This window comes from Rhamphochromis longiceps, linkage group LG6 (genome assembly GCF_057381845.1).
Source record: "Rhamphochromis longiceps isolate RC_006_pf linkage group LG6, R_longiceps_female_GT1.1, whole genome shotgun sequence".
NCBI lineage: Eukaryota > Metazoa > Chordata > Actinopteri > Cichliformes > Cichlidae > Rhamphochromis > Rhamphochromis longiceps.
Window position 1 is genome coordinate 39,249,235 of NC_140562.1, and position 19,390 is coordinate 39,268,624.

The window sequence follows — 19,390 nt, forward strand, 5'->3', positions numbered from 1 at the left end:
CTTAACTGTTGATATTTTACTTTGGGAGAATTGTAGAGATGCTACAACAAAGCTTTGTTGACAATTTTTCTTATTTAACCATGGGTGACCATGGTTAAATAAGAAAATTTTCCCAGTGATGCCTACTGGGAAAATTATTAAGAAGAACTTAAACATCTCTTCCCCCCCATCCCCATTTTCTTAAGATAAGATAAGATAACCTTTATTAGTCCCACACGTGGGAAATTTGTTTTGTCACAGCAGGAAGTGGACAGTGCAAAAGTTATGAGGCAAAAATTAGAATTCTTAACTGCTTATCTAGTGAATGCTGGTATACCTCAAAACTTATTTTTTTAAAGTGCTTGTTTTTTCATATTTACATGTTCACAAAAATCAAAAATAAAGAAAAAACATAGATAACAAAATTGATAAAAGATTAAAAGTATTTGAACAGTCTTTGTTTTAGACTTTGGTTTGAAAATATTATATTTATCTTTTTAAAACTTAAATCATGTAATCGCTTGTGATAGAAATGTTTTGGGTTTTTTGTTTTTTTAAAAAACCATCAACATAGAACAGAGACTGTGAGAAAAGACAAAAGATCCTTAACAGTCTCAGTGTCAAATGTGACAGCACTACCATCTGCCTATAGCCTAAATTGGGGGGGGTTTTGGTAAATTTGGTAATGTTCCCTTGTTTCTACAACTGTTTGTTTAACACATTACTAAAAATCGCCTGAAAATTTTTGTCTGTTACCAATTGTATCACACCAAGCTTACCACTAACCAGTTCTTTCAACCAAGTAAGTAAAGAAATGCGCTACAGGGCCTTTTTGTGTCCAGTGACTTGCAGACTGAGTCTTGTGTGTGTAGCATGGTTACTTGTGTTTCAGCTTGGCTCACTACAGACATTAATCTTCATAAAGTTCAAACTTCATCTGTATCAAAAACAATAATTAGAATCAAATTCATTTGAAATATCACTTAATTCTATGGGGTTTTTTCAACATTTGTAAAAAGATCATCCAGGAGGCATTACTTTTCATTAAAAATTATTTTTAATTGCATATGAGCAGTGCAATAATATATTTTTAACAAAGTTACGTGTAGGTACAAAAGCCTACATTTAAATAAAAAGAGCTTCAATCCAAATTAGTAGTGCTGGTAAACTTATATACACATTGCATTTTGGGGTTACAAACTATGATTTAGAATAGCACAGCAACCTGTCACTTTAAAACATTATAGTGCATTTACTTGTTGCGGCTCACAGTTATGCATTTCAACACACAGCACAGTCTTAAGGAAGTGAGATATTTTTGGTCCCTCAATATGTCTATAAAGTTTACCCAAGGATCCCTATACTCCTCATCTCACCTCTTTATCTTTGGGCTATACATATTAGTATGTTCCATGGTATTCGTCACTCCAGCCCCGTCTGCGTGCATTTGTCTATGCAGTATGAATCCATTTGTCTCCACTGACGGAAAATAATTGCAAAGCAAACAAATCATCTCTGCCACATTGAGCAGGCCTCTACTCCTGGGGCATAGCAGCTAGATAGCTAAAGGAATGAAAGACTGACTGACGCAGAGGGAAAGGAAGGCGAGGACGAGAGCAGGATAGAGGAAGCTCAGAGCAAAGTGGTTTGGCATTTGCATTATATATGCAGAGTGTTAAAAAGTGTTATGTTGAAGAAACTGATGCAGTCAGATTGAAAGTGACTACATGGTGCACTGGGAAAGCCAGAGAAAGAGAGAGGGCCAGAGACCTTAGTGGAAGACTGCCAGCTGGAAACTCACTCCAGGAACATAAGGAGGAGGCATCTGGGAACACACCGCCTTGGAAAAAGAGAAAAAAAAGATAATTATAGCATGATGCAAATATGGCCTTTTCAAAAAGAAAACCTACATCTAGTATAACCGTGTTCCTGCTTTAATATCAGCAGCACGGTTCAGTGAGGACTCAGAAGAAGAGTGTTTCTAAAATCTACACAGCCCAACTCAGGTTGCTTCACTGTATTAGTATCACTAGTACTTACTATTTCTACTTTATAGGCTATAGGCCCGAACAGAAGAGCAATGGAGGGGAAGTGCACGCTTAAACAACTCTTCCCACAAAACCCACAATACTTCAACCAAACTACCCAGAGGTGAAAAGCATTTAACCTGGAAAGGGGAGAATTAAATCTGTTTTGAATTAAATATGCCTACAAATTGTTAGGAATTGCGCAACTTACCTCTGTGTGAACATAGCCTATATCACCTTAAAGTTTGCACCTGAAGGAAAGTCATGTGTCAAACTGAAAAATAGCATTGTTGCGCTGGGCTTTTCTCGCAGATACAAGTCAATAACTTGCCAACTGTCAGTTCACATTCTCCTTTCAGAAACGCAAAGAGTAATAATGTACGGAGCAGCTGGCAGCATTAACTGTGGTACTACATATATGACTACGGAGTTTGTTAGCAAAACAACTGTCGTTCAATGCTAAAAATCACAACAGAGCACCTGGATACGGCGCAAGGATACAGGACGCACTTGCACACCAGCGCTACATGTTCTTCCGCTGGATAGCTTAAAAACATAAGAATAAAAACAACTTCACTGTGACAGCTTATCCTCTCTTCTGGGTATTCCTGAGATTCGCATGGAGCTTTAACTCAACGCAGAAAAATCAGAAAAATCAAAGTGTGGAAATTTAATTGAACTGTGAAATGTTTTTCTAACATTTAACAAATTACTAAACACTAGGATAAATAAATGTATAAACTCTTTAATGAAGAATACAAATGGACTTTACGCTAATTAGAGAATTCATTGTTGAAGTCGACGAAAATGCCATTATATGTTCTCTTGCGCCCTCTAGTGACATAATGCGAAAACCACTCCCCGAAGTTGATTCATTGAAACAAATGAGTGCCAGAAATATTCACTGTTTATTTGTTATGCTTGTGGGGGAAAAGCAAGGCTTTCTACAGTTTTGAGATGGCACAGTGTTGCTGCTAATCCAAGCTCTATGTCACATGCTGTTACTGATCCAGTGGGCTTACATTTTTTGTGTATTGTATGAAATATGGATAAATGTTACAAGAAATTTACTTGTACATGCCCATAAAAAAATAAACATAACAAATCCCAACTCATTTTTTAATGTACACAAATGTGTGCAGATGCAGTGTTGTAAAACTGTAAGCAAAATATCAAGTCCCATTTCTTCTATTGTGTTCTCTATTGTGATGAGGTTTTAGGGGATGATTGTGGCATCCATATTTCATTCATTATTCAGTAAATGCTGCTTCAAAGCAATGCTGCCCCCAAATCTCACTCACAGCCCAAAATTAAATGTGTTGCCCCTTGGAAAAAATGCTAATTCACATCCTTACAGGAAGTACTGCAATGTGTTCAGTTACTGCTGGTTAGTGTCACAGCTCCTGCTACATAAACGCCTCTGAGAACACCAGTGGGACTGGATGTAAAATGGTCCTTCACCAGTCTCCTTATGTGGTGGAGGTGGTAATCAGGATCTTTATTGTCCCAAATGTGTCTACACATTTCTCAGCAGCCAGGTTGGAGGTGAGATACCAGACTGGGAGAAGTAGTTCCACCACCATGGTTTTTCCTCCCTCTCTCTCCCACTATCACCCACATCTGGATCCCTGTATTGCTCAAACTGGTTGTAGGGGTCAAATCGATCCCATGTGTCTGATGTGGGGAAGAGGTGGTCATCAATATCGGGCTCCACGGGAACCTGGATGCAGGACATGAGTGAAAATGTTAGAGCAGAGGTGAGGAAGGAGGTAATATTTAAAAGAAGGTGGTATAGAGGGTACAGCGGGACTTTGAAGACAAACCTTCTGCAGGACAAAGTCAACACGTCCAGCCTTGCTCATGGTGTGAGGCAAATAAACTCTCTTGCTGACCTTGGAGTATCCTTTGGCTGTGGCTGTCACGATGTGAGTTCCAGGGTTAAGCAACCTCCAATAGTCTCCATCTTCAGCTGGAAGAAAGGCAATAAGTAGACGCAGAACGGTGGGAGGGAAAGTGAAGAAAGTTAAAAGAAGAAAATCAGTAAAATGTGTATTGTCTAAGGTTAATTTACACATTTACAAAAGTAAGACTCCAACACATCAAATACTGACATAGTTATGTATACCTGTGGTGACATCTTTTCTAACACCCCTGATGGAAATTGTTGCATCTTTTATTCCATTACCATTACCATCCTTAACTATTCCCTTTATTCCTCTGTGGACCTGTTTAGAGAAAAGGAATACAATGGCAAGATTTGTCAAGCGTAGTTTTTTCCTGAACAGAGTAATTATCCATGCGTTCAACATTATAATTTAGCAATTCACTTACCATCGATGATTTATAGTATAGTATAGTATAGTATAGTGTATGTGTGTGTGTGTGTGTATATATATATATATATATATATATATATATATATATATATATATATATATATATATATATATATATATATAAAGCAGCTGGATAGCGTAGTGGTTAGACTACACGCCTTTGGAACAGGGGATCGCAAGTTCGATTCCTGCCTGGGGCGTCTGTATCCAGTAAGGGTCCTAAGGCTAGACCCCCTATGCTAAGCAAGCCTACCGCAGACATGAGCGAGACAGATAAATATGAAGGCATGCCGGCTCGGACGTCGCCCGGATCAACAAGGTCCGCGTCAGGTGTTGAGGAACCAGGGCACCCTGACGAAAAGTGGGCTACTGGAACAAGAAGGCATCGGTGGGCAAGGGACGAAAACAGGGCGTTGTTGGAATGCTACTACGCAAGTAACCCCGGCGGAAGGGGCTACATGAATAGGATGAGGGACCTATGGATTCTTCGATACCCAACATCCACAATGACGGCGAAACAACTAGTAGCTCAGTGTTCCAACATTCGAAAGAAGGGACTGCTCTCACAGCTAGAGATTGACGAGGTACAACACAAATGCTACGGCAAGGAGGAGTCAGGACGCCAGGTCAGGGGGGAGATATCATCACCCCCACCCGAGATTGGGTACATAGCCCCAAGTGCGATAGGAGAAGGATCGTTGAGTGCGAGAGGAACTGACCTGAAAAATAGGATCATGGCCAAGCTTGAAACCTGGATCCCCCGTAGCCGGTTACCAAGATTACGTGAAGTACCCTCAGAAGGTCTGCTAGATGATGTTAATGCAGCACTACGGGTAATACCTACAACCACGATTACCGACACTAACAAGCTGATCTACAATACGGCAGCAGTGATCAGTGAGATGCTTGGCTACAAGTTGAACAGCCACAAGGGGCAGTACCCTCCATGGAGAAGGAGGCTAGAGGGCAAGATCAAAGTAGCACGGAGGGAGGTTAGCCAACTAACGGAGTTGCAGAAAGCTGCGACAAAGAAGGTGCATAAGAAATACAGCAAGTTGTCCATACCTGAGGCCTTGGGAACTGCCAAGCAAAGACTCACAGCCTTGGCCAGCCGCTTGAGGAGGTACACCAGAGAGATAGAAGGCAGGAGAATAAACCAGCTGTTCTCCACAGAACCAGCAAAGGTGTACTCTCAGTGGCAAGGGAACAATAAGAGAACAGCACCACCAAGGCTGGAGACGGAGCAATACTGGAAGAGCATATGGGAGAAGGACGCAACCCATAACGGCAATGCTCAGTGGCTAGAGGATCTGAGGGCAGACCACAGCGACCTCCCTGAACAGGGTCCAGTAACCATCACAGTGGCAGATATCCAAGAAAGGGTATCCAGTATGAAGAGTTGGACAGCACCAGGGCCCGACATGGTTCACGCCTACTGGCTGAAGAAGCTGACTGCACTCCACGAGCGTCTGGCAGCACAAATGAACCAGCTGCTAGTTAACGAAAGACACCCGGAATGGCTAACTGAAGGCCGGACGGTCCTGATCCCCAAGGACCCCAAGAAGGGACCGGTCCCCTCCAACTACCGACCAATAACCTGCCTCAGTACTACATGGAAGCTCCTGTCAGGCATCATATCGGCTAAGATGAACAGGCACATGGGTCAATACATGAGCGGGACACAGAAAGGAATTGGAAAGAATACCAGAGGTGCAAAACACCAGCTACTGGTAGACAGAACAATCAGCCGAGACTGCAAGACCAGACTGACCAACCTGTGCACTGCCTGGATTGATTACAAGAAGGCCTATGACTCAATGCCCCACAGCTGGATACTGGAATGCCTAGAATTGTACAAGATCAATCGGACCCTAAGAGCCTTCATCAGGAACTCAATGGGGATGTGGCGTACAACACTAGAGGCCAACTCCAAGCCCATAGCACAAGTCACCATCAAGTGCGGGATCTACCAAGGAGATGCTCTGTCCCCACTGCTGTTCTGCATAGGCCTGAACCCCCTCAGTGAGATCATTAACAAGACTGGCTACGGATACCGACTACGGAACGGAGCAGTTGTCAGCCACCTCCTGTACATGGATGACATCAAGCTGTATGCCAAGAGTGAACGAGACATCGATTCACTGATCCACACTACCAGGCTATACAGCAATGACATTGGAATGTCGTTCGGACTGGAGAAGTGTAGTCGGATGGTAACAAAGAGAGGGAAGGTAGTCAGAACTGAGGGGATTGAACTACCAGAAGGCAACATTGCAGACATAGAGGACAGTTACAAGTACCTGGGGATCCCGCAGGCAAATGGGAACCATGAAGAGGCCGCTAGAAAGGCTGCAACCACCAAGTACCTGCAGAGGGTCAGGCAAGTCCTGAGGAGTCAGCTGAATGGTAAGAACAAGATCCGGGCCATCAACACATACGCCCTGCCCGTGATCAGGTACCCTGCTGGGGTAATAAGCTGGCCAAAGGAGGAGATAGAAGCCACTGACATAAAGACAAGAAAGCTCCTGACCATGCATGGAGGGTTTCACCCCAAGTCCAGCACCCTGAGGCTGTACGCTAAGCGGAAGGAAGGGGGCCGGGGACTGGTGAGTGTCAGCACCACAGTCCAGGATGAGACAAGGAACATCCAAGAATACATTGGGAAGATGGCCCCAACTGACCGAGTGCTCAGTGAATACCTCAGGCAGCAGAAACCCAAGAATGAGGAGGGAGACGAGGAACCATCATGGAAGGACAGGCCCCTGCACGGTATGTACCACCGGCAGATAGAGGAGGTGGCTGATATCCAGAAATCCTACCAGTGGCTGGACAAAGCTGGACTGAAAGACAGCACAGAGGCACTAATCATGGCAGCACAAGAACAAGCTCTGAGTACAAGATCCATAGAGGCTGGGGTCTATCACACCAGGCAAGACCCCAGGTGCAGGCTGTGTAAAGATGCCCCAGAGACTATCCAGCACATAACAGCAGGGTGCAAGATGCTAGCAGGCAAGGCATACATGGAACGCCATAACCAAGTGGCCGGCATAGTGTACAGGAACATCTGTGCCGAGTATAACCTAGAAGTCCCGAGGTCAAAATGGGAGATGCCCCCAAGGGTGGTGGAGAATGACCGAGCTAAGATCCTGTGGGACTTCCAGATACAGACGGACAAAATGGTGGTGGGTAACCAACCGGACATAGTGGTGGTAGACAAACAGAAGAAGACGGCCGTAGTGATCGATGTAGCGGTTCCCAATGACAGCAATATCAGGAAGAAGGAACACGAGAAGCTGGAGAAATACCAAGGGCTCAGAGAAGAGCTCGAGAGGATGTGGAGGGTGAAGGTAACGGTGGTCCCCGTGGTAATCGGAGCACTAGGTGCGGTGACTCCCAAGCTAGGCGAGTGGCTCCAGCAGATCCCGGGAAAAACATCGGAGATCTCTGTCCAGAAGAGCGCAGTCCTGGGAACAGCTAAGATACTGCGCAGGACCCTCAAGCTCCCAGGCCTCTGGTAGAGGACCCGAGCTTGAAGGATAAACCGCCCGCAGGGGCGTGCTGGGTGTTTTTTTTTATATATATATATATATATATATATATATATATGACATATAGATTATGAACATGCTACTATATCTTGTTTAACTTTGAAATATTATTATTTGAACAGATATTTCTTTTTATTCACAGTTAAGAAAAAAAAGTGGCACTTACAGATTCAAGAAAACTGAGGAGAGCTTCTTTATTCCTCTTCCATTCTGGGTAAAGCTCAGCCTCTGAGGGGAATTTGTCGCATCCAAGCTCCACGGTTATCTCAAGACAGTTAGTGTGTAAATAATTAAAGTCTGACATACCTGCAAAAAGTAGGAGAGGTGCACACATTGTGGGAAACTTGGGGGAAAAAAATTTACGCAAAGAAGTTTGATTTATGTCTTTTGCTGTGAGAATTAAGGAGTGGAGTTAAAAGTATCTCACCACCAGCAAAACTGTACCACAGTGCCCCATTGATAATCCCCCGAGTTCGATAAAAGGAGGCACCACACCTCTCTGTGTCATTGTTTGACATAGTGGCATGAGCATCGGCATATGTGCGAGCCAGCTGCTTGAAGACCTGAGCATTGGCAGATTATTGGCCAAGGTAGACATTGATTGTTATTAGAAATCTGCTATCTATAAAATTCCACTCCCCTACCTGTTCATCTGGAGTGGGGGAGAACATCCGCTCCTCAAGAGGATGTCTAGAGTAGTCAAATGGATAGGAGATCACCAGATCCCCTCCGTGGAGGCTGGCAGACTGAACGAAAGGCAGAGACCTGACCCACTTCATCACTGCGTAAGTCTCTGGTGCCACCTACAGTAAAAAGAAAAGATTGAATCATTTTTGGAAGCCAATATGAAATAACTGCTGGAGATTATTTCTGGTAATTGTTAGTAAATTAGTACTACCTTCTTAAGTCTTGATGCATGCTCAATCATCCATGTACAGAAATCCTAAAAAGTTGCTTCTGGTCATCTGGATGTAGCATTTTCAGTGTGAGAAACTAAAACTGCTAGTTTCAGTCATTATGCAAATGTTCTGGTAATAAGTTTGGGGAAACCTGCAGTCCGCTGGGACTGAAGAAGTCATTTGGATGACTGACAAAACGTTTCTGCCACTGAAAAATCTCTACGTCCAGAGGAACAGAGTCAACTTTCTGGTACTGCCTTCTTACCTTCCCAAACCAGTATGCGTCGGGAATCGGGATGTGGTCAGTACGGTAGTGCCTGCTGCGTCGATTCCGGTACAAGACAGACGTAAGGTCCGGAAAGTTCCGGTTCAGGTCAATATTCTGGGCATTGGTTCGACCATTGGTCCAACCATTCAACAAGTGACCCTGAAACATTTAGATTCACACTAAAAGCATTAAAATGTGTAAGGCTGCTGAGACTGATGACAACATTAACTGTAACGATGTCATGTCCAGACATTAGTAGGTGCCGTGACTATATTAAGAGCAAGATATTATGATTATTAGTCAGGAATCCAAGAAGGAACATGTTAGACTATGACTGTTAATTCTATTGTTAACATTAAGACAAAATCATATATCCGTCAAGAGAAAGAGTAGCGAATAGAAGCAGAAACCATTAAGTCTTAAACATAAGATGAGATGAGATAAGCATTATTGTCATTGTAAGCACAACCATGCAATAAAATTGGAATGAGCACAACAATTTCTTTATCTCATCCAAATAATCAACAAAGTTATTTTTTTGGATTATTTAAATTGTTACATGCTGTAAACATTTATGTATATGTGTCCATATACAGAACAAATATTTCAACATTCTGTTTTAACTCTCTCTCTCTCTCTTTTAAATAAATACAAATGGAAAGTTACCACACTACATGCAGTACATAACATTTAAAATATGGTCATATTGATATAAAATGTGTGATACACTCTAAACTGTCATTTGTATTTAAATCATGCTCTCTGGATAAATCACTCAGAGCAGTAAATGTGTTTGTGGGTGCTGCTGTATTTAAATTACTGCACAGTACATGCAATGACAATGGCAGTTCTAACAGTGGACTTCATAATCTTTTTATCAATCCTGTATCAAACAGATGATACACACATTAAAGCATGGAGACAGTCAGTGTATTCTTTTTATGCAGAGGCACAACATCAAGGCTGCATGCCTATGCAACATTTCAAATAAATGTTCCACCACCAGTGTTGTTATTCCGAGTATTCATTAAGAGATGCCAGCACAGAAGTCTCGCCATGTTTGAGAATCCAGCATAATGCATGCCAGAATAAACAGAGCTCAGAGACTTCTACAACTGCTCAACGGGCTAGATAAGTGAAGCAAGGTACATGCAGATTTCCCACTGCCAGCTATGATATGTATGCACACTTAATTTCAGAAATGTTGAAACCCTGGCAAATTCAAATCAAAGTTTATGCATTTGTCTGGGAGTAGGTGGACTTGCCCTGGGCAACAAGACTATGTAGACAGACAAGCAGACAGGCTGACAGAGAAAGAGGTAGGAGGTGGAAGCCTGGAGTCATTTCGTAGAGCTTCTGTGCTTACACAGTTATGTATTAAATAGTTAAAAGTTTCCTCTTAGGTTTCAAATTTCACAGTCCACAATCCACATTGAAAAGCTCTGTGCATTAGCTGTTCTTAGTAGATTGACCCACTCTTCCACCTTCACACCTGAAGCTGAGCAGACTAAATAGACCAAGATCAATTAATAAATTGAGATCGGATAATGACAGTTTGTCTTTTTTCTGTTAACAATATTTACTTCATGGTTGATGAGCTCCGGGTCATTGTTATCCTCTACCTCTGAGGCGGCTAGCTCATAGCCATCGGGGTTCATGGAGGCTAGAATATGGATGCGAGTGGTGTTGATGATGGTCTGAATTCTTTGGTTTCCCAGGATATATTCCGAACACAGGTACTGGGCCAAATAGATGAGCAGCTGGCGGCCCAGCACTTCGTTGCCATGCATGTTGCCCACCAACTTGATCTCTGGCTCTACTACAGTTCATGGACAGAAGTGCAAATCATTAAATCTGCATTCTCTTATTTATTTTTTTAAACTTTTGCCATTTTGAGCAGAACAAGCAATAAACACAAATCAAATTATGTATTTAGGTAGTTGTTCTGATGAATTTAATAAATGTGTGTGTATGTTTAAACAACCTAGGAGGGGAGGGGGTCAAAATAACCTTTCAGGTATGTTTGTGTCAATTATCTACTTTTAAAGAAAGCACCTGGCTTGTTAGCTGACACTATATTGAGAATATATATATTTAGTGTAGAAAATCTAAAGCTAGAAACAATTTTAAGAGGGCTAATATAAAGCCAAACGAATAAAGATGAGTAAGGGATCTTGCATTTAAGACATCAAGCTAAATAATGGTAAAACCCTGCAGAGCTGATAGGAGGTGCTATTCGCTGATAAGATCACAAATAGCAACGCTGTATGTAAAATATCTGACCATTTGTTTTCCCCAAGTCTTAGAGAGGTAAAACCTTTTTTTTTTAAATAACATCATACATTTGCATTAACCTTCCTTACTCACATAGCTCATGTTGTCCTGGGTTGTTGGTGAACTCAATCACCAGTAGATCCCTGCCCTCAGTGCTCCGTCCAATGCTGTAGACGTGGGAGATATGAGAGCACTTGGCTGCTGTTCTCTTCAGGATGCTGTACATTTGTGCATTGGAGGTGTAGGTGAACTGAATGATAGTACTGGGCTCCTGAGGAGAGAGACTGGACAGTGCTTGCTCCTGTCTGGCTGGAGGAGGGACACCAAGATTTAGGGGAAGCCAAGAAGAGTGCTTCAAAAGAGCGTCAGACTTACTCAGGCAGTATACAGTGCATTAACATGACCTTTACCTTTCAGCCCTGCCAGAGGATCAAAGCAGCCTTCTTGGTCACTGGCAAAGAAGCGGTCACAATCCAGGAAATAAGGCCAGGCCATCTCAATGGCCTCAAAGGCATGTGTGCAGTCCTTCCTCAGTGCCTCACATGTGCTCCGGCAGGGTTTGACCATCTTGTCATCTCTGCAGGGTGAGGCCAGTACTGAGCAACCTACAAGACGAATCTCAGGGGAGCACTCCCCAATCAAAAGGCCATGGATGACACTTAGGAGGAGGTACTCTGCCCCTGACTCTGCCTCCAAACGAGTCCGATGACCAAGGATGTTAGGGAATATGGTTCTGGATATAATGTATACATGATTTTTAACAGCATGATTTACATCAACATGTAAAACAATAAAAAAAAAAAAAAAAAAAAAAAAACAGCACCTTATGAGACCGTTGTGTAGTTACAGTTTTTGTTGGCACAGATTTCTTGGCCAAGCCCTGTTACTTACCTAGAGTATTCCATATCATTACAATAGCCCAGGTTCAGCTCTGTGCATTTAGCTGTTGGAGCAGAATAGATGTAAAGAAAGATAAGGAGTCAAAAAGAGGACACACATGGTTTGACTAAATCATTATTTTTAAGTATTCTTTACATGTTTTTTTCCCCGCCAGTGCTCAAATATAAAGACTATACTGTAAATCACATATTTACAAGTAGTTTGAAGATAATGCCTTATCTCTTTGGATACAGTTCATATGGATTACATGGTTTGAGTTTTTCACCAGCCTTCAGAGCTCTGATGTTGTATGATTATGTGCCATTAGCCCTGACTTGTTATGACTTGTTCACTGTCTCTTGGATGAGAGTCAATGGGACTCACTTTTTTTTTTTTTTTGGGGGGGGGGGGGAAGCACCATTTGCTTTTATAAGATTTTGTGGGAAAACTGCTAATTTGTCTGATATAGTACCTCATCACAGAATAGACAAGCACAAATCCTCCCATATAGGCTGAGCCTTGGTACTGCATTTTTTTTTCTTTATGTCAGAGATTACAGATCTGTCTCATCTATCTGGAGCAGATGCATGCTGCATCTTCTAGGTACAGCTCTTCTGTTTTACCTCAAAGGTCAGGCCATGCTCCACGGCTAGGTTTACCCAATCGTTATTCAATCCATGCAGTTAAAAATTTGTCCAGTAAAAAAATAATTCACATACGTTTTTCTTCATATGCACTGTTGCTGCATCTTCCTGTGAAAAAAATAAATAATACAAACTCAAAAATATATAAACATCGCTCATTGAACGCTAGATGGAGACATCGTAACAACAATCCAAAGAAGAAACTCCATTTAAAATCACCGTTTATTCAGAAACAAACAGCAGCTGGCCATGAGTCTGTCACACACATTTATTCTTAAATCTCCCTTACACGTCTCTGCAGAGTCTAATTTGGCTATTATGTAATAAAACTGAGAAATATGCAGACTAAAAAAGCGCCTATTAGCTGTCTCGAAGCAGAGAATTAAAATGAATAGGTAGGCCTTAAAATTATTTGAATTAGTATCCGGGTAACTTAACATCGGAAGTCGAAAGCAGTCTATCAGCTAAACCGTGTGGACGTTAAGTTACATGGTTTAACTCCCACGGACTCTAAGCATGCATCACAGGTTTGGGTTTGCACGGTACGCGTATTTGTTTGGACCAGATGACCTTACCTAAATACTCGTCTCCTGGATGGCAATTCTGCTGCGGGACGCACAACGAAGTTTTCGCCCAGAAAAGAAACATTACCAAAAGTCCTAGCTGCATGTTGGAGTGCTTTGCGCTGCCAGAAAATTCGGTGTGTGATGTGGCAGTGTGTGTTTGAAGCTGCCACTTTTCGTTTTCTATGCTGGATGATAATTACCACCCACAGGACGGAAACCTCCTTCCTTTGGTTTATCGGTGCATCCCTGACCTGTAAAAACTGAGGCGAACCAGGAGCGCGGCTGTGCCGATCATATTTCACTGCACAGAGTGCTGTGCGCGTATGTGTGTGTATGTGGGGTGTGGGCACGAGGAAGAAACGTGGCTTGTGGGGGTGGGAGTAAGAAAAGTTTGTGTCTCTGCCTATTATTTGACATAATAGCGCTGCAGAGGCTGTTCACACACCAGTGTATGGATAGATTTGCACCATTAGGGTATCTGCAGTGTTGGGTAAGTTACTTTAAATTAGTAACTTAGTTACATTACTAGTTACTTCCATCAAAAGTAACTCAGTTACTTCAAGTTACTCGTTACTTTCAAAGTAACTAGTTACTAGGGAAAGTAACTTTTACTCAGACTTCTCTTGTTAATGTGTTGCTAACTGGATACCCAGCAAGAGTGCCAGTCTTCTAGCTTGCTTACTTGCCACAAGTACACTGTGCCACCTACCAACAGAAAGGAAAAGATAATGTGCATATTTCCACGAGAGAAATCCCACGCCTGGACCGTCATTGACTGCTGCCATGATTCTAGCCTACGTCACAGAGTCATGTGCGCCTTTTACATCCAACACAAAAACTGCAGTCGTGGTGCTTTCGATTGTACTCAGAACTCAGAAATTCTGCCTTCTGAATAGGAAGATGTAGGTAACACCAGACTGCAGCTGAGCTGCATACAGGGCTGGACTGGGACAAAAAATCAGCCCGGGCATTTTGACTAGAGACCAGCCCACCATTATAGCAAAAATCATAAAGCCTTTGAATGAAAATAAACACTGTTGTGAGAGTGATGTACACTGTCTTGATGGTATATATGCATCAATCTATCAATCGTTTGTTGTAAGACTCAGATAATTATTTATTAAAAGCTAGACATTTGAAATGAGAATAAGAAAATATTTCTTTGTGCCCCCCTCTCCCTGTTAATGCCCTACCTGGCCCCCTGGCAACACTTTGCTAGACCCGCCCCTGCACAGTTACCAGCTGTCAGCTACCTAAAAAAGGATCCTGGAGTTATTTGTCTCTCAGAAACAGTTCATAACTTCCCTTCAACTCATTCATGTCACCTAAAAGGTAAACCTGTTTCTCCATCACCTGTTCAGCTCTGATGATCCAGTAAGGACATCTCCTGGTTTCATCTTCATGTTTCCAAACCGACATCATGACCAGCAGCTTTGCAGCTGTGGCTCCAGCAAACATCAGCTGATACTAGAAATTAATATTAAATAAATTCTGACAACAGCTGATCAAGCTTAAACGTGCTGCTGTTGTTTAGCGCTACATCCGCTGGTTTCCTCTTTCTGGCGCAAAGTGGACGATAAATAAACAAGAGAGAAAAGCCGATCAGCTGATCATTGATAAGTTTCATGATTGAAGTAGAAACAGGAGAGGGAGGGTGAGAGGATGAGAGAAGAAGAGGCAGCTGTGCAGTGTAACGACAGAATAACTCCAGCTTTGTGCCTTTTTCATTGTAGCTGAAGTCCGGGACAAACTGTTCCTTTTCACCTCAATACGAAACGCGTAATAATTTCTCTGAATACGAGACGATTCCGTTTTTTACGGGACGGTTGGCAACTCTAATAATTAACCCTAATAATTAACCGTATGAACAAAATAAAGTTCCACATCAGTAACATAGCACCACCCAGCTGTATAGAAACTCCGTCATGCTAGCTAGTACGCAGTACGAAAAAGTCAGCACAACGAAAATAAACTCCACCTAAACTTGGTTTATATCTGACCCAGATGGACTGCAGGTCATAACTTCTTACCTGAAGTTCAGTTCACACTTGGACCGGCGGCCGCTTCGGGTCTCTCCTCCTCCTGCATCCCCTTTCTTTCATCCACCTGCTGGCCTCCACCACTTGCTAATGTTACTGAATCTGTGGGAGCTCCGCGATAGCCACCACACGAAGTAACGAGTAACGAGCCTATCTAAATCCCAGTAACGACTAACGCGTTCCTGGTTTTGGCATAATAACTAGTTACCGTGCTCGTTACCACAATAATAACGTAGTTACTGTAACGCGTTACTTAATAACGCGTTAGTCCCAACACTGGGTATCTGAAAATCTTCACCGACCTTCGTATTCCCGGCTTTGGTAAGAATAATAAGCCATTACCAAGCTGTAACAGGGATTTAAAGTGCTTAGCAGCAGTTTCCATGGGCTTAAGAGGTAGCAGCAAAAGATTCAAAAATAAGTATGATAGCTTCACAAGATTCTAGATCACAGGTTTCTAATTTTTTCGTTTAACCGTTCAATATTGGATACTTCTTGATTTTTATGCATGAACAGAGACACGTGGAAATATAAGTTTAAAATATGTTCAGTTCATATCAGTTAATAAAAGATCACGATCATAATATTTGACTCACTAGTCTAGACTGATGCAGTATTGCAGTATACACTCACTTTAAGTACTCAAATAGAAGACTCGATTTTCATCTGTGGCAGTGGAGTTTATTTTTGAAAGTGCTCTGATATAACAATTTCACACATCTTCTTTGTATCTATTTTTGCACTCTATTTCAGTCATTAACACAAACAAAATGTAAGCATAAAACAATAATAAATGAGCAAATGGACAAATCCAGTGTTATCACACTTTATAGATACATTTCCACAGTACTAAACATGTTGCAGTTTTCATGTGGTTGTGCATCTCCAGGCAAACTAATGAGCCCTATGGAAACAGCAATCTGTAGAGGCTGAAAAGGCTTCGGCACACATCGGACGTGAGAGGTGCCGTTCACTATGAATTGTTATGTGTCCTTCACAGCTCTCCCAGTGGAAAATAATGTTCCTTTAACAGTCACATGACACAGTTCTTTGTTAAAAAGTCCTTGAGCAAGGCATTGACTTCTTTCAATCTGCTGACCTTTTTGACTTTAAAGACTGTGACCTTTTACAAAAAAGATCAAAGCATTAAATCATTTAAAAATGACCACATCAAGCTCAAGTAATCCTGGCAAGACAGCTGTCATCTGTGGTGTCAAATGTGCTGCTTGCACTGGTCACAGACAGTAAGTAGTGATCTTTTCCTACAACTCGGCTGATAATACTAACCAGGACCTTCCTGTACTGCTGCCGCAGAAGACAGTAGACGAATGGGTCACTGGAAGCCTTGGCATAGAACAAGCATTTGGTGGCAATGCCCCAGTAACGAGGGATGCGCACAGAGGGCAACAACTCCACCAACCTGTGGGAGTAAGACAGAAAAAGTAAATTCCACTTCCCCGGATGTGTATTTATAGCATGGAAAGTTATGGAAACAACAAAAGGCATCTGTTGCCTTCATGGGGGTTCTTCCCCTGTTATATTGGTTCAGAGGCAAGTTGTTTTATATTTTTACTGTTCAAATAAAGGGTCTAATGCAATCCACTGCAACATTCATACAATGAATGAAACCTTATTAGGGCTAATTATGATGCTGTGTTACAGAAGTAATGACTCAACTTTAAGGAAGATGTATACATTCTAGATATATTCGCGACTTAATATTATAAAATATAGAAGACATTCACATTTTAAAACAAAGTTCAGTCAAATGTCACAACGGACTTGGTGCCATGCTGCCATTCCACTTAACTACACTGGAAGGCTTACCTGGTGATAACATATGGTGAAAAGCAGAGGATGAAGGAGCCAATGAAGACGCAGATCTTTTTAGTGGCGCGCTGCTTTCTCTTCTTCCGTTGCGCTAGGCACCTCTCCTTCACACTGATAAAAAAAAACCACATTAATTTCTGACATTAATAATTAATAAACTCATTAACATGTTACCTAATATTACGCAACCGTTTTTTTCAGTATGGCGTAACTGGTAGAGATTTATTTTATCCAATTAAGCTGGTTTGAAATCAGAGGCATATCAAACTTTTTTTTTTCAAAGAAAACACTCTACCTGGGGTGGATATCAACCAACAGAAGCAAAGTCTGCACTGTAATTACATCTATCCTCTTGCAGTGTGACTTAGCCACTCTCAAAACTTTCAGGTAAGCGAAGCACAAGACGAGGAGGCAGAGCGCAAAGCTGCTACCGTGGAACAGCGCTGTGAAGGTGGCGTAGATTCCCAGCTGAGACACCTGGTCCAAGTCCAGGTGAACTGTGCATGAGGCGTAAGTGTAGCTGTAGCCTCCCCAGTTCATCATCAGCTGAGTGAGAGAAAAGATGAGAGAGTGAAGCCAGGAGTAGGCCACGATCAGAAAAGCGTCCCTGTAGCGCATCTTGCTGGAGTATCTCAGAGGAAATACTACCGCTATCCACCTGTCCATGCTCAGCGCCGCCATGCTCAGCATGGCATTACTGGTGATAAAAGTCTCGGCAAAGCTGACGACGTGGCAGAACAAGTCCCCCAAGGGGTTTGCGCCACTGACCACCCCCAGAAAAGTGGCAGGCATGTTGATAATACTGAGGAGGATGTTAGATAAAGAGAGATTTATCATAAAGATTCCTGGTACATGGGCTCTTAAATCGCTGCTCTGAACGAAACATAGCAGTACCGACAAGTTGGTCAGCAGAGAAACAACAGCTATTATCACAATGGACACTTCCAGAAGGAACTCCGGTATGCTCATATCTCGTGGTTCGTGTTAGCAGCAGCTGTGGGGAGGATGTTATGGAGAGTCCGCCATGCTCTCTCCTTTTGCCCCCCACCAGCTATGACGGATAGTCATTGCCACGTGCCAGACGCGCACTTGTGAGCCAAGCAGAGAGAAAGCGCTGTCCGGTGCTGAAATGCCTCAACAAACCTTCACGTCAGTGTTGAGATAAATAACTTAAAAGTTGTTTAAGATTTCTAGGAACTCAAATACTACTGATCGCGCCGATTTCTCCACTAATGACAGTAGTTTAGTCCAAATTGAAGAGCTGAGCAAAGGATAACACGAGATTGCCGGGTGGTCTCAGCGCTTACTCGCGATCATGCGCACTATCCGGCGCCTCCTCTCTCACTGGCAATGCCGTGCGCCCTGCACGTGCGGTCGGTGACTGGCTCATGTGACGCTTGAACAATATCCATGCGGGCAAGAGTTAATGTGAGAGATGAGGATGTTGTGTTTGCATCCAGCTCTAAGTTTTTATCCCAAAAGAAAAGCTCAGCTGTGCTGTCTGTAACTATGGAAGGAGAGCAGAGCTTTTCGTGTGTGTGTGCGCGTGTGTGTGTGTGAAAAGCTTGACTCATCCTAACCACAGCTGCTTCATGCCTTACTCTAACCTTTTATTCTAGATATGAAGCACATACTCACCTTATAATCGAATGACCTGCCTCAGCAAACAACCCTTTGTCACCATGATGTAACTGTGAAAGCAGATTTGGGTCCCCATAACATGAGTAATATCGGGACCACACACACATGCACACACACACACACACACATCTCCATAGCAACAGAAGATCTCTGGTGTCTTCATCACTCTTTGAACTTCATCTTACTTAGCACTGATTTGTTTTTGATTTGTCCTCAAATACCTTCAAGAAGTCATTTGCCACCGCATGTTCATTTAAGTACACTTCTTGAAAGCATCATATGCTGTGTTACGGATCATATGGATTACAAAGGCAGGTTGAAAGGACAGAAGAGCTGGCAAATTAAGAGAAGACGGATGGAACCTGAAAAGCTGAAGGGAAACTGGATTGAGGGGGAGGAGGAACACGTGTGGGAGAAATGAAGAAAAAAAGATGCTGGTTGTTGTTTTATATACACAGTG

At 42.5% G+C, this 19,390-nt stretch overlaps 2 protein-coding genes across 3 annotated transcripts; both read right to left on the reverse strand.

Annotated features, from left to right (window-relative positions):
* Window positions 1–2,895: 2,895 nt before the first annotated feature.
* Window positions 2,896–13,791, reverse strand: cpz (carboxypeptidase Z). 2 transcript variants are annotated; one of them, XM_085410702.1, is made up of 13 exons: window positions 13,430–13,791; window positions 12,930–12,962; window positions 12,223–12,274; window positions 11,742–12,064; window positions 11,425–11,640; window positions 10,680–10,876; window positions 9,055–9,216; window positions 8,535–8,693; window positions 8,318–8,453; window positions 8,057–8,196; window positions 4,132–4,231; window positions 3,830–3,975; window positions 2,896–3,726 (listed from the first exon to the last, which is right to left on the reverse strand). In XM_085410702.1, the coding sequence occupies exons 1-13, from the start codon at window positions 13,521–13,523 to the stop codon at window positions 3,523–3,525; spliced, it is 1,962 nt and encodes a 653-aa protein (XP_085266828.1). In that variant the 5' UTR covers window positions 13,524–13,791; the 3' UTR covers window positions 2,896–3,522. The 2 variants fall into 2 exon arrangements, with proteins under 2 accessions (XP_085266828.1, XP_085266827.1); XM_085410701.1 differs by having other exon boundaries at window positions 10,641–10,876; window positions 13,430–13,787.
* A 2,801-nt stretch (window positions 13,792–16,592) lies between these two features.
* LOC146668699 (G protein-coupled receptor 26-like) lies at window positions 16,593–18,273 on the reverse strand. The gene is made up of 3 exons (XM_085408727.1): window positions 17,585–18,273; window positions 17,287–17,400; window positions 16,593–16,879 (listed from the first exon to the last, which is right to left on the reverse strand). Exons 1-3 carry the CDS (start codon window positions 18,256–18,258, stop codon window positions 16,636–16,638), a joined length of 1,032 nt encoding a protein of 343 aa, XP_085264853.1. The 5' UTR covers window positions 18,259–18,273; the 3' UTR covers window positions 16,593–16,635.
* Window positions 18,274–19,390: the final 1,117 nt, after the last annotated feature.